At 44.5% G+C, this 15,692-nt stretch overlaps 1 protein-coding gene across 1 annotated transcript in view; it reads right to left on the minus strand.

Annotated features, from left to right (window-relative positions):
- Positions 1-8,635, minus strand: part of UBE2E1 (ubiquitin conjugating enzyme E2 E1) — a 68,184-nt gene extending 59,549 nt beyond the window's left edge. The window contains exons 1-3 of the mRNA XM_074371645.1: positions 8,505-8,635; positions 7,227-7,411; positions 3,390-3,440 (exon numbers count right to left, since the gene is read on the minus strand). Coding sequence (XP_074227746.1) covers positions 3,390-3,440; positions 7,227-7,378 — 203 coding nt within the window. The 5' untranslated portion in view covers positions 7,379-7,411; positions 8,505-8,635. The remainder of the gene's footprint in view (positions 1-3,389; positions 3,441-7,226; positions 7,412-8,504) is intronic.
- Between the last annotated feature and the right edge of the window lie 7,057 nt (positions 8,636-15,692).

Raw genomic sequence — 15,692 nt, forward strand, 5'->3', positions numbered from 1 at the left:
CTCCACCATTTAGTTTAGTGACAACTCAAAGACATTTCGTCCTAAAATAGCACCCTCCCCTCAACCTTAATTTTTAGCTTTCAAGGCACTAAATGAGTATTTACTCATAATTCCAGTATATCTATTAAGCGAAATCTGGAGTTTAAAGGACTTGGACAAAATTTGTCATTTATTATGTGCAGACATTCTGCCTACAGACATTTATGGCTACAGGTTAGTTACACAGCTATAACTCGTCAATTTAGCAGAGCTTGAAGCCCGGGCTATAAATAATCACCACGAAACTGACTCCAGTGGCCCAGCGGTCACCAGCTATCTAAAAGGCATAATTTTACAATTCAGTGCTTTAGGAAATCATTACAGTAGTTAAGACAGCATTTTTTCCTAAACGAGTAAGAGCCGAAACACAAGGAAAAAAGCCTAACCAAAGGCCTGGTACGTGAGTTGGGAAATTATTTCATCTGTATACATACATATAACCAAACAATTCAGAGATACCAAGGAATTTGATTTAAATGGCAATATAAAGCAATTTTTAAAATTCACTCAAAATACTCTGCTATTAATCGCTCTCAAATGGCTCTATTGTAATATATAATAAGTCCTTCCTCACTTCACTGTTGATTCAGTAAAACTAAGTCTTCCACCTTGACTCAAGAGTAGCCAAATGGCTAGTCTAAATAAAATCAAGTCACCAACAAACCCTTCAAAGGCTGGTATCAAATTGTTTTCAAACTGAGACACGTACGTATACAGACCAAGTAAAAAAAAAATCTACTAAACATAATACAGAATATTAAGGATTTAACTTGATGTGTTTATACATTATAACTTTATTAGCAATTGCATTTCACACAAGTTTTGAAGTTCAATAACTTCTCAAATACTTTTGCCAAGTAAAGTGCTAAAATTACTGAACACAAGCAGTGCACCTTCAAGAGAAGCAATTCTTCCACTGATTTGCAATAATCAATGGTTTATTGACAAGCTGCTACATGCCAACTGCTATGTACTAATGTATTTAAATTTAAAACCATACACTGAATACTGACTGAAGGCAGTCCTACAAAAGATTAATATCTAAGATATATTAATTGAAAGCCAATTATTTAACGCATTCAAAATATAATTCATGGATGATGAAATTACAACTTGATAAGAACCAAGCTATCAAGCTCCCGTGCTGAGTAACATTTTTAAAAATTATAAAAAATAAACATGCATACATTCAATACATCATTTAATTCAAACATTTTAATTGGAAGCTCATGTCAAAAAGTTTCCCCAAACTAATTATCCATTTCCATCTCAAATAATAATGTACATTAAAATATTAAATAAGCCAATCACATAAGGTACCAACACAAACCATGAAACCAAATTCACTTAAGTCAGCTGAATATCGGGGTTACTGTAAAACATTCTGTCAATACCACTAGTAAGCCAACCAGAAGTAGGAAATGTAGTTTTTATTACCTAATCAGCCCTACTGCAAAATGTTTTCAGAAAATGAGGCAGTTTTTATTTTTAAAAGTCAACGTAACACACATTTCTCCTGTAGAATAAGAATGCCTAGTGTTTTCTCTGAAATGGAAGAGATTTTTTTCAAAATGTTTCAGTATGCTGACGGTTCGCCACCAACCACCAAACACCAGTTAGTATCCACCAGGTTTGGTGCTTCCCCTGACCCCCAAGTCAGACTCAAAGGTTTCACCTCGAAGGGGTAATTAGGAGGGTTTTCCAAGGATAAGCAGCTCTACACGGTCAGTAGCACAAATCCCTCACTTTCAACTAAAATGGTACGAAACTAAAGTGTACTTCTTTGATTTTTAAAAAGTGATTAATCCCATGAAAACCTTTAAATTGTTTACAAGTTTAAATTTGACTAGTTATTCATAAGAAAGCCATTTATGCTTTGATAAATGTTACTAGTTCTGAAACCAGGCTTTAAAAACTTTGTAATTTGATTCGCTAGAGCTGTCTGAACTCACAGGAGACACACACAGAAGAGGCATGATACCAAACAGGTGGTAACAACCTAGCACGGATCCACCACGGGGAACGCCCATGCATTCAACACAACCAACCAAGGGAAGCTACAGGTTTCCCCCTGAACAGCGGTTCTACCAAAAGAAAAAAGAAAAACATCACCACCCTAAGTCTTATCCATTTCTCCACTGTTTAGAACAATAGTCTGAAAAGATTCTTAACGCCCTGAGAGAAATCCTCCAGAATGATAGTTTAAGAGCATTTTAAACTCAAAATGACTTACTTTGCTGACAAAACAAGACAAAATTTTACCAAAGAACACCCTACACCAGACCAATATTAATTTAAGCACATGCTACCGAAATGGCAATATTAAAGTTTCCATTTAATCCACTAACCAGTTTAGAAAGTTCAGTGTTAATAAGTAAAATACTTCACTTAGCTTTTCAACCTGAATATTTACTTCCACATGCTCATTTTAAATTCTGTGTATAGCCATCTGAATTATTTCCTCGCCAGGAACAGCTACCTCTACCTATCTGTTTAGTACACTTCTGAACTCTCACATCCCATTCCAATGCCAGTCCTCAGAACTAAGAATTAGGTTAACTGTTATACTTAACTTTTAAACTATGGGAATAATAGAATTCAACTATTAATCGCTCTCAAATGGCTCTATTGTAATATATAATAAGTCCTTCCTCACTTCACTGTTGATTCAGTAAAACTAAGTCTTCCACCTTGACTCAAGAGTAGCCAAATGGCTAGTCTAAATAAAATCAAGTCACCAACAAACCCTTCAAAGGCTGGTATCAAATTGTTTTCAAACTGAGACACGTACGTATACAGACCAAGTAAAGCAGTTTCAAGGAAAAGCATCCCTATGGAAAAGTTTAAATCTATAAAATAAAGCAAAATCTTTTTATCAAAGTCACAAATTATTTTCTGAATTGGTATGCCCAAAATCCAACACAAAATTTATATGTAATAAGTTTGAGGATCCAGTGTTTGATTTAACTTTATGCTCTATTAACTTAGTAAAGCACTTGAATAACAGATTAAGATAGCAAAGCGATTTTCTAAACTAAAACCTACCTAAGCATCTTATGACCTGTCAAAGATCCAAGACTAGGCAAGCAAATATCTTTGAATACATCTGACAGTTCTGTTTCATATATATAAAAGCGTCCACTCCAAATAAATCCATTACTTCTCTTCAACACAGTACTGAAATGGTCAGCGGCTCATCAAAATATTATACTGAGGTTACTAAATTTCAGTCGTTAACTGATGCTGGCACCCAAACAAACATTAACCAAAGAACAAAAGCAAAACTTTATAATAATAAAAGAAAAAAATAGATAAAAATTTAACAAGAAGAAAATGGAAAGGGAGCTCACCTGCAGTTAGGTGGAGGGTCTAAAGTGATGTCTGCCAGTTCCTTCTGAATCCTGAAGACAGAGAGAAGGACATTTAGGCGTGGGTGGCCTCCACCTGCAAGGCCATCAAACCCACCCCGCCGGCCGCGACCGCCTCTCCGGGGAAGAGGACCCGCACCCGAGGGCTGCAGTCCACGTGGAGGAAAGAACCTGCCCACCCAGGCAGGGAGTTCCAGCCGTGGTCTTCGGCACCCTCCAGCAGGCCTGGTTCGAACCTCGCCTCGCACACTAAGGCAGCGCTATTTCTCGGAGTTTTCCATTTAGAAAATCATTCTGAAGCTCCTCACTAGTTTGCAGAATTGTATTAGAATGTGCGGGGCCACAGTCCCGCCAGCCCTGCACGGAGGAATCAGAGACCCGCGGCAGGGGATCGGGAGGACGCGCCCGCCTCGCAGGCCGCCCCACATCTCGGGTCCCCCCACCCCCGGCAGAGCGCCCCGCCAGGCAGCCCCACCCCTCGGGAGCCCCCCATCCCCAGCAGAGCGCCCCCCAAGGCCGCCCGCGTCCCCGGGGACGAAGCCAACATGGCCGCTCCCCGCGAGGCCCCGCGGGCGCTGACTGACCCGCCGCCGTCGGGGTTGGGGGGGTGCAGGCCGCACGGTGACCCCCCAGGTGAGCCGCCCCCGCCGCCGCCGCGCCCCGCCCCCACCCCGCGCACACACGGGCCCCGGGCGAAGTTGCGGGCTAAGTCGCGGCCCCCGACTCTCCGCCGCCGCGCCGGGACACCCCGGCCCGCGGCCCGCACAGGTGCACCGGCCGCCCGCTTGGCCCGCTCGGACTCCCGGCCCACCTGCCCGGACCTGCTCTCGCCCGGACCCCCTCTCACTTCTGCACCCCACACTGGCACAGGGCCCGGGACACCGCCCCCCCCGGTGTCCTATCTCCGCACCAGCCCGCGACTTCACAAAGGGCCCATCCCCCACGCCTAGGCCGACGCCACCAGGCAGTTCACACCAGGCCCTGGCCTTTGTCTCCAGCTTACCTAGGCGCTTGGAGCATCAATTAATACGACAAAGTTTGAGGCCTTTAAGCCTCTTCCACCTTCTGAACGGTGTCTTTCTGTTTCTCTAACCTTTCCTGCTCCTGTCATATAAAGCCCTAAAGGGCTATGTTACAACTTAAAAAGCTCACCGAGGCAGCACAGTAGTAAAAAACTAACACACGCTAACACACACACACACTCTAAAAGCAACCACGATGGATGCTTTTCTCTTTCCAAACGTTTTCTGAGGATAGGAAGACAGGCTGCCTGGATGCAACTTTTCTATATATAAGTAAAGAGAAATTTACTTATGATTGGGGTGGTGATTAGCGAAGTTCTTTAAACTTTCCTACTGGAGGACACTTCCTGTCCCCTACAAATCTGGTCAACTTTAGAAAGGGGTTTTTACAATCTCTGACATCTACTTATCTGTGTCCTGCTCAATTCTATTGCTATCAATAAACCCTTCAGTTCTGAGACACTGTCTGACTCACTGTTGTGTTAGGCTAAAAGTCTGGAACCCTGGTTTCCTGACTCTTAACCTGCATCTACGAGAATGACTGTATCTGTTAGGACCTAGGTAAGTGGGCAAAAATATCCTCCCCTGTGCACAACTGGTATAAAAATACATCTTCACTTCACTTCTTGCCAATCCAACCTCTCCTATAAAATATTCACTGAAAAAGTAGTCTCTTCTTTAATACCTGGAAAGTGCAATACCAGACAGCTTTATCCACTTCATCTCTGTAACAAACATCTGCACTGTTTCGACAGTACTGGTCAAAAGTTTGTAAGAGTAACTCATACATACGCTCCACAGTAATTCTTGCCTAGACCACCCTCAATGGCGTCTCTCCTTTACCCGTGTACTAGAAACTACTTTCCAATATGCAGTTAAGTAACCTGTCTGCCAATTCAGGCTTCTTTTTCATTCTATCTCCTGGTACATACGCCTTTTCCAATTCTATGGGCAACACCTACCTTCCAAATCAATATATTTCCCAGAACAGCATTTATAGGGTCCCACTAACATCACTTTTACCCTTACTCTTTCCCACTATCCCTCTCCTATTTTTCATCTTTACTGTTAACCGTAGCCTTGCTTTATACTAACAGCCATTCTTTCAGCAAGATACTCAGGGACCTAAATAACCCTGTAAGTAAAATTACTGCGGGTAGCTTCCCACCTTTCATTTTTTTTTTTTACACCTTTCCCAAGCATTTCCAAATGAGTTTTCCCAAGCATTTCCAAATGAGTTTTTAACCTCCTCAGCATAAATGGACAAATTGTGTCTAATGAAAAACCCCCCTCTGTAATTTGCTGACACAAAGCAGACTATTTTATATTTGACACCCATACCTTTATCCTCAAATATATTCATATACACCAGGGATATCCAGCAAAATATAAAAATACTAATGACCTCAAGCAAATATTCTGCCTTAGGTCAGGCCAAAAGCTGCCCTAGGAGGGATCAGGGAGCCCAGAGGCTGGGAAGAGAAGAGGGGAGATTAGGGAAGGCCCCATCAAACTGAGCAGGGTACCTGCCAGGCTCTGGGAGAACCAGCACAGGGCTAACCAAGGAGGGTCAGTTAGGAGTCCTGGGAAGATGAGATGCAATCAGCCTAACCTTCTGAAAATGAGAACAATCTTGCCAAGGCATCTTGCCTCTTAACTCTGCACCTCTACGCTGTTTAAAACAAGCTAGTCATTCCTTCAACCTCCTATGGTTAGATCCCCAAAGCACTTAACCAGCCTTCCAAATTTCAGGCCAGGGAGAACGTTCAAGCTGAGTTTGGGCTCATTTCTCAGTGGAAAGATCTAAAGCCTCATGTTCCATTTTATTTTACATGCTGTTAAGATAACTCTAACCTACCATTTGTAATCCTTCCTACCTTTCTGGTTTGCCACTTTAAAGTTTAATGACTGAACGTCTGACAACAGGATTTATGAAAGGGTTTGTGGGGTTCCCACGAATCTGCCATAGATCACTTTAAGGGTCATGGGGATCAGACGATATTACTGAAGGATGATGTAGGTAAAAAGTACCTTCTTCTCGACACATGACAGGAAGAGAGAAAAGAAAAAGCCACTGCTTGAATTCAACTTGAATAAAAACATTTACAGCATGAGACGAAATAGCATGAAAAAATTGGAGTTTCCCTGAAATTTGGTAAATTTAAGTTCTCAAAGAGAACAAAAAAGAATCTCCAAAATCTCTTAGCCTAGAATAACCACTTTACATCATTATTCATTCAACTAGCCTAAACTCTCCAAGTCAGAAAAATCTCTCAAAATTCCATCCGAAAACACCTATCTCCACCTATTAAATTTTTCACTCTAATATGAGTTATTTATTCCTTATGCAATTTGTGGAGAAAGCTCTATTCAAAACAGATCATATGTGCAACAGGTGAGGAGGAAGTGAGAAGAATTCATTGTGATAGAGTTGTCTGGACAGGTATTAGTAATTAGGTGGGATGACAGCCTTGGGGAGGGTCACAGATTAGTGATTAACAGGATAAGTAATTTGAAATCAGATTTGGGGGTCACTAATAATAGTAATGAGGATTCTTACAAACTTCAGCAAGAGAAGGGAAAGGCAAGCCACAACGCTACATGTGGACAAGGATTAAACGAAAAAGACAGAAGCAATAGAGAAAAATAATTAAGGCCTCCAAGGCCCTATTTTTCCTTTTTAAGAACACATGAACAGTGAGGAACGTTTTAAACTGCCCTCGTTGGAGGCAGACCGAAGGCAGCAAGAGGCAGTCCGGGAAATAGGAAGCCTGCTGGGGGTGGGGGGTTACGGTACCTCTTGGCGCTGGTGGAGAGGAGTTTGGAGTTTTTGCTCATGCTGACTTTACTCTCCTTCTTCTTGGGGGTGTTTGTTTCTTTCTCGGTTTGCTGGTTGGAGGACGACGATGAGGAGGAGCTGGTGCTGGCCCTCGAATCGTCATCCGACATAGCGAACCCCCCACCCCACCCCGCAAACTGCCCCTGCAGGGGGAGGGAAACAAAACAGAAACACACAAACCATGCGGCCAGTGTAAATAAGGAACTCGGGTGCTGTCAGGAGGGCTTTGGCCCGGGGTACACCCGGCCGCCCACCGCCCTCCACTCGCTTTTCAAAGTCTTCAGGCCCATCTCGGCTCTCGCAAATCGGACGCGGCTTGTTTGTTTATTTTTTGCCCTAAGTGGGGGACGCAGTGGGAAAACGGTCGGGAGCGCAGCTAGCAGCCCCTCCCTCGCCCCCCCCCGGGGCTCCCCTCGGGGCAGGGAGGGGAGCGGGCGGGCGGGGGCACTGGGAGCCCGGCCGGGGCAAGCAGGGAAGGTCCGGGCGGTCGGCCGGCCTCTGGCTGTTTTCGTCCGCTTTCCGGGGGTCGCGGGGAGGCGGGGGGCCAGGAGCAGAGTTTGGCGAGGTCGGGAGGAGAGGAGGAAGGAGAGGAGTAAGAGAGGAAGCCGAAACGGGGGGACGGAGGCGGGGAGCGGGTGCCCGAGTGGGGGAAGGGAGAGGCCGGCGGGGGGGGGGGGGGCCGGGGCGACGAGGCCCAAGGCCCCCGCCGCGCCCCGACGCCCCTCCGCGCCGCCCGCCCCCCGGCCGTCCGGCTCGGGGCTGCGCGGTAGGGGCGGGGGTCCCGAGCACACGCCCGATCGGCACCCCCGGTGGGGGTGGGGGTGCGCGGGGACTCGGCCTCCTTGGCGAAGGAATAACAATGAGCTTGTCCGCCCTGGAGGGGTTAATCCCCGCGGGCCCCCGCCCCGGGGGAAAACGGGGCTCCCCCGCCTCCCCTCCCCCGCTCCCGGCCCCCTGGGCGGCCAGTGGGGGGCTCCCAGGGCAGCGCTGACAGTTCGAGCCCCAGTGCCCCCCTCCACCCCCGACGCCGGCGGCCCCCGCACCCCACGCGGCCCGGGGTCCCGGGCCCATCCCCCGCGGGCGGGCCCGGACCCCCGGGGCTCCCCGGCCCCTCTCCGCTCCCCCGGCCCCGTGCCCGGCGGCCCGGGCGGAGCGGGTCGGGGGAGACGGCGAGGGGTGTCCCCGAGGCCCGGCGGCGCGGCCGGGGGGCGGCGGGCGGCAGGGGGATCCCCGTACCTCTCTTTGTGTCTGGCTGCTCCGTGCCGCCGCGGCGGCTGCTGCTGCGGCTGCGGCTGGGCCTGGCCACTCGTGTCTCTCTCTCGCTGGGAGAGAAGCGGAAGTGCAGCAACAGCAACTATTAAACAGGCAATGGCTTCCCCCAGCCACACACGCTCGCACACACACTCCTCCTCCTCCCCCCTCCCTCCCTCTTCCCCTCCCCCACCCGGCCCGGTCCCACCCACCCGCGCTCCCCTCCCCCTGCACACCTCCGGGGGGGCGCAAGGGGCCCACGGGGGACCCCGGGAAGCCCTGCTCCTCCCCACCCACACCCGACCCCGGCGCCTCCTCGGGACGCGGGGCAAGGGGGCGAGGGGTGTGAATTTCCTCCCTAGTGGTTTGGGGGACCCCGGATCGTGGACTGGAGAGGGGAAGCCGTTCGGAGACTCGGGGCGCTGGGAACTGTATGGAACAGGGTGATCACGAGAGGACCTTTTTCCAAAAAGGGCTTTTGGAAAGGGGGGGCGTTGGCAAATAGGTGAAAAAGATGGTAATCTGGTGGCCAGGATTTTGGACTAGAGAATGCCGCTGGGACTTCTCCTAAAAAGTGATCAGCTTAAGGGGAAAAAAGAAATCCCACAACGTGGTTTCCTTTGGGCTGACACTGGCAATTTACCTGCTAGGAGCAGAGGTCGGTTTAGGCACGCCTGTGAGAAAATCCCAGGATAGGAGTTTTCTGCTCAGGCACGTGCAATTTTACAATTTTAGATTCTTCCAGTCACTTTTTATAGAAGGATGTGGTGTTTTATAAAAGCGATATAAAGGATTTCGTGACAGATAAAACCAACCAATGTGTGCAGGTTTACAAATGTGAGAAATCAATGGGAATAAACCCTATACTACTGACTTTAGACTGGATTTAGAATTTTTAGTGTCGGAAATTGGATTAAAAGTTTTGAGGACTGCTGTGCCTTCTTCAGCTACGATATAAATGCTATTCAAATAATCATTGTATTTTTATAACCCCTCTAATTTCTTCTGAATTGTTCCATCTTTAGCATTTTTACCAAGATTAATTTTTTTACAATTAAGCCATCAAATTACAATTTAGTTTCTCACTTATTTGTCATTTCAACGGAAGGAAACTGAAGTGATATGTATCACGTCACAATTACTATGTCTGGTACATTAAGCAACTGCCCAGTCAGATTTCCATGGGCCACTCTAAATTATCTCATTCAAATTGCCATCCTTTTCCATGGCAACAGTGGCTTCAGTTACCACAGACAACACAAGATATAAAACTCGTGGTATATTCACTAACCAGGAAAACAAGCATTCTTACCACCCACCCAAACCCCTTCTAGCCCTTAACATAAGACTTCTTGCTCAATACGCACCAGGAAACCTGTATTGACCAGGAATTGTCATAGAATTAAGGGGTCCAGAAGCTAGAAAAACCATATAGGTCCTCATTTCAGCCTCCAACTTCCTACCTCCAGACAGCTGTCCCTCAGTCACTCGAATGCCTAGAAATTTTGAAAATTCCCTAGATGTGTTTGGTTTCAGGAGTCCTGGTAGTATAAAAGCAATGACCGTCCCCACTGTATGTTATTCGAAAACCACCCAAAAACATCTCCTTCAAACCAGGTTGGATACTTTTTGAACTTCTGATGAAAAAGATAGAAATTCAAGAGAAAACAATAAGCAAACACAAAGTAAACTTGGTTGGGATGAAAAAAATAATCTAAAGACAGTTATTAAAATGGAGACTTCCTCTTACGAAAATTTGGGTTCCTGATACTTTAAAATAAACATGTACACTATAAGTCCAACCCGCAAAGACATATATATATAAAGACGAAGGCTGGCAGAGAATACAGGAAAATAAAGGATTTGATTTGTTGATATGATTAGGATGGTGGGTGAGTTTTTTTCTTTAATTTTGGTTTGCATTAATCGTACACTTAGATACTAACTATAATAATATTTTTTAAAAAATCTGAACGTGATAGTCTGTGTTTTGTTGTTGATGCTTGGATTGAATTAGTCCCTGGAGAAATAAATCGTGTAATGGAAGGGCTCATCCTCTGTAGGGAAGTGCTCACCAGTCTGGAGGGACACTAGCTCTCTTTTGTGTACAGAGTCTTTCTTATCTCTAACCCTGGTTAGTGCTTTATGGTTTGGGAATGACCTACTGAAGGGAAATAAAAACCTCAAAATGTTTAGAAAAGAATCCACTCATTTCAAAAGAGTATTCTTTAGGTCAGATTATTTTAAATATACAATTGTCTCAGTCATAAAAAAATAATAATTCATTTGTAACCCTCCTCTTGTACTTCTTAGCTACAAGGCCTAAGGAGCTAAACTGACCTCTCTAAGCCTCACTTCCTCATCTATGATGGGCAATATCTGCGCTGTACTGACTGGCAAGTTGTGAGAAGGATCAAATGGGTATCTGTAATAAAGGTGGTTTATTAACCGTTACGCAAAGTGAAGTATTAATCTCACCCTGATCGTACTTCTCAGGAGTTTTGTTAGGACGCGGGGTCTTTATGACTTCAAATTGATGGCAGTATAAGAAATCTCCTAAGAAAAAGATAGGGTCAAGAAATCTTAGGATTTTATTTATTGGAAGGGGCCTAAGATATCTTCAAGTTACAGGTGAAGAAATTAAGGCAAAGAAACCAGTGTGTCTTGTCCAAGGTCAAGCAGTTAGTCGGTGGCAGAATTGTGGCTGTGGCCAGCAGTGGCCACAGATGATTTTGTCAGTTCTGACGATGTTGGAGGGTGGAGAAGAGTCTCGATTACTTTAAAGAACAGTATATTAAATATAAAAGAACTCTGATAATATTTCCAAGAACATATTAGCGATCAAGACAGTTGGGAAAAAGGAAAAATTGGAAGCAACTTAAGGGAATCACTGATTTTTTTTTTTTTTAATTGAAGTACAGTCAGTTACAATGTGTCACTTTCTGGTGTACAGCACAATGTCCCAGTCGTACATATACATACCTATATTCATTTTCATATTATTTTTCACTAAAAGTTATTACAAGATACTGAATATAGTTCCCTGTGCTCTACAGAAGAAATTTGGTTTTTTAAATCTATTATTTTCATATATAGTGGCTAACATTTGCAAATCTCAAATATCTGATTTTCTAACATTCACTTGAACCAATTCATGACCGCTATTGAAGTTCCCTACTTTCCATTCTGAGAATAATGCTTATTATTTCTTTATTTCATGTTTATGGGTATATTTTAAGTAGATAACATATTCTCCTGCTATATTATCCTAAAGTTTAAAACCAAGGGGGATGCCACAAAAACACCCTCTGCCCCTCCCCCCAACTCTGTGGTAGTCCGTGCATAAGCAAATACGTGCATATACAGTGGATGCTTTGATGAGGATGCTCTCAATCTACATTTAAAAGACTCATTCAGCCACAGGGCCCATGTGGTGCAACACAGTGCCATCCATGGGCTTTGAAAAAGTGGTCTTGAGTTTTTACTAATGCCTATTCCCGATTCTCAGAATGGCCCAATTCTCTTCTTCAAGCCATCTTTAGGGTATCAAGTACGTTTAAGTAGAAGCACTTGAAGATCAAGGTGTTGACTGATCCTGAGGAGGTGAAATGATACAGTTGATTCAAAAGAAAGAGACCCAGCCTAACTTTGGAGCACTCCTATTTTTGGCTTGTTGCTTACACTGAACTTCGACATAAAAGTGACTATTCTCTTTAGCCAATTTCACATCCAAGGAATTGTCAAGCAAATGAACATTTGTTACTATTCTTTTTTTTAAGTTACTTTATGAATGGATAGAAAGGATTTCCTTTTTTTGTCAAAAGAAAAAAAAAACTTAGATTTGGAATGTAAAAAGAATTTCTGTTAAGCTTTTCTGAAAAGATGGACCCACTGTGGATTTCAGTCCACTTATTTTATGGTTTTCCTTTGCCTGAAAAATCCATTCCCTATATAGAAGGATAAGGAAGGTTTGCAAAGAACGGCCACTTCCATGAAGTCTAATGAGACCTGGGGCTTTTATCTTCAATTCGGGTCACTTTTCCACAGGCCTTTGAAACAAAACAAAACACTGACCCCTTTGAAGGACCCTAAGTATTGTCAAGCTGTATTGGTCGTGCACGTTGCCATCACAGGAACCTAGGACAGAGCTAAATAATTTTTTCTACCACATGGAGGCATTGAACAACCATGTGATTTTCAAAATTTACCAAGACTTGATAAGAATCTAATGCTTTCTCTGGCAAGGGCAGAAAGGTGGGTTTGATGTCAACAAATAGATAGTGCTTAGTAAGGAAGCATTCTTCTCTGTTTATAATTTAGCATCTCCTCTGAGGGGCCTACTCTCTAAATAAACTGGCCTTCAATCTCCTATACACTGATGACATAAGGACCGATACACTCAAATATACTGGATTGAGTTTGGTTCATTAGCCTCTGAAACCTTTTCTTGAACTCAACACTTTTTCAATTTACTGAACTTTGGAGGAATGAAATAGTGGGGGAATTTACTTTTATTTCACACTTTTAACTCTCTCTTGTGTGTGAAACTTTTTAAAAAACACCAACTGTCCCGCAACTTCCCTGGTGTGGCAAATCTTTAGTCAAGGATCCAGTTTTGAATCAAAAAATTACCTTAATAATTGCAAACCCCAGAAGCAATTGGCAGCAGAGATACCAATCTTGACTTGCTTACTTGATGAGTTCTGTCTTTGCAGCAGAGAGAACTCAGTCTCAGCCCCAAATCAATTAATCAAAAAATATGTATTAACTGCCCTGTGTGTGCTAAGCACAGTGCCTGGTGCTGTGGCAGACGTAAAATCTAAGGGGTACTCTCTGCCTCCAGCAAAGGCCGAGAGAGAAGAGATTATAACTGAGCCTAGAAGGACAAATAGGATTTGGGAAAATGGAGAGGCATTACCAGGCATTGAAATGGCATTTAAAAAGATATGGAAAACATCAGACAGACTAAAAATATTTTACTATTAAAATATAAATATATGCAAATTGCAAAATACAAAGTATTTTATAATTAAAAAATAAAAGAAAAAAACAGGCCTGTATTCTTCAAAAGTGTCACTGGCATGAAAGACCAAGACAGACTGAGATCTCAGATTAAAGGAGACTAAAGAAGCATGAGAACTAAATGTGATAAATGATTTTGGAACAGATTCTGTACTGGATGGGAAAAAAAATCATAAAGGACATAATTGGGTCAATTGAAAAATGTACAGAAGTTAGATTAAAGTATCATATCAATGTTCAATTTCCTGAGGTCGATAACTATACTGAGGATATTCTTGTTTTTAGGAAATATACAGGGAATCATTAAGGGGTAAAGAGGCATGACACCTGAAAACCATTGCCGAGAAAAATAGATAACAATGTGTGTGTGGAAGAGAGAGAGAGAGAAAGAAAACAAAGGCATCTAAATGTTACAAATTAATGAATCTGGGTAGAGGATGTACGCATGGATGTTCCCTATATCAATCATTCGTGTGAATTTCCTGTAAACTTGGAGGAAAAAAATTGCGGTTACCCCAGAGGGAATGAGATGGTGGAGAATGGAAGAGAGATTGTGAACTCAATACATACCTCTGTATTGTTTTACTTAACATAAGTGTGCCTTCCTTTAGTATGTTTTAAAAATCTAGCCACTAAAAACCAAAATCTAACTACTAAAAGAACAACAACAAAAAAATGGAAGCAAAAAGAAACTCAGGAAGTGTGTGGGGAAACCATGAGTAGATGAATTTGTTTAAAGGACTCAGAAAAGTGAGGGGTGGCTGGAAAGTAGGCACCTTGAGTTTGCAGAGGGTTCCCCGGGGAGCTGAGAAGACTGGATTTCATTACAGGATAAGAGTATAAGAGAAAGACATTAGAGGCATCTTAGCCTAAGGGGTATTTTAAGAAGATCCACTGGATAGAAAAGCCAGGAAGTAGAGGAAGCAGTCGGGAAAGCAGGAGGAAGCCACTGGACGAGTCTGGGCTCAGGGAAGCAGCTCCTAATTCCTAATTCTCCGCCCTCGTTTCAGTTAATCACTGTTTAATGCTGGAGCTCTGGGAGTTTAAGTCCCGCGATAGCAGAGAAATGTCTGCTTAGAACTATTTTAGAACAGGGCTTGACACTTAGTAGGCACGCAGTAAGCAATTCAGGAAGGCAGGGAATGAACAGCATCCTTGTCTTCAATAATGCCATTTCCCCCTTGCCCACCTCCTCCAATGTTCCATCACTCAAGCGTGAGTGATCACACCATCAGGCCGTTGATAAGCGATGGCGGGGGGGGGGGGCGGCGGTCTGTGTCACTGTTCCCCAGGAGAAGCATGAGTGACCCCAGGATGAGGCCTGAAGCGACTCCTAGCCCCCCAGCCTGGAAAGGTTTCCCAGCCTTGACATCAGCGTTACAGAATTCCAAACTGGAAGCGCTCTGGAGATCATCCTCGAACGTGCCCTGTTTTATTTAACGACGAGGAAGCCGAGGTCCAGAAAGGCAAGGTGAGTTTTCTGAGGTCAGGCAGCTAGTTGGCAGCACAACTGAGGCCTTTCCCTTGGAGAAATCAAAGTGAACCCGGGGGCCTGTGGAATCCACATCTCCACATGTCAATTGTGGAGTGGCAGCGGAGACCACAGCCGCCAGAAGTAACCTCAAAGAGGCAAGCACACACTCGTCCCGTCTACCCAGCTCTGCTCTCCGTGGAGTGGGCTGTGTCATAGTCTTCCACATCCCCTCAGCAGTGGGCATCAGCTGAGCACAGTCACCACTCCAGTGCACACGCACACACTCACACCCTTTGCTTCCTGAATTACACTCACTGAAAAGGCAATCCTTAATCTCATGGTGATATGGGGGCAGATCATATCTCCATATGTGACTGTGAGAATTGAAGCAAAGATTCCAACATGCTCTTCTTCATCCTTGGCTTTCATCACCTTAAGAAGTCTCTTTAAATCTTGGTAAAGTAGGAAAACAGGAGAATGGCTTTGTGGCTGGGGTTACCCAGATCACCACTGGGTTCTCCGGAGATTGTGAGGGGCTGAGCGTTGGGGAGGACCCTCGCCCGGTCTTCCCACTGCCTCATCCTTCCCTACTCCTCCATCTCAGTGAGGAGCCCAGGTCGGGGCACTTAGGGAATAAGCAGACCTGTTTCCAGACTCTCACCACCTCGTACTAGCAG

The sequence above is a fragment of the Camelus bactrianus genome, chromosome 1, assembly GCF_048773025.1.
Source record: "Camelus bactrianus isolate YW-2024 breed Bactrian camel chromosome 1, ASM4877302v1, whole genome shotgun sequence".
Classification (NCBI taxonomy): Eukaryota; Metazoa; Chordata; class Mammalia; order Artiodactyla; family Camelidae; genus Camelus; species Camelus bactrianus.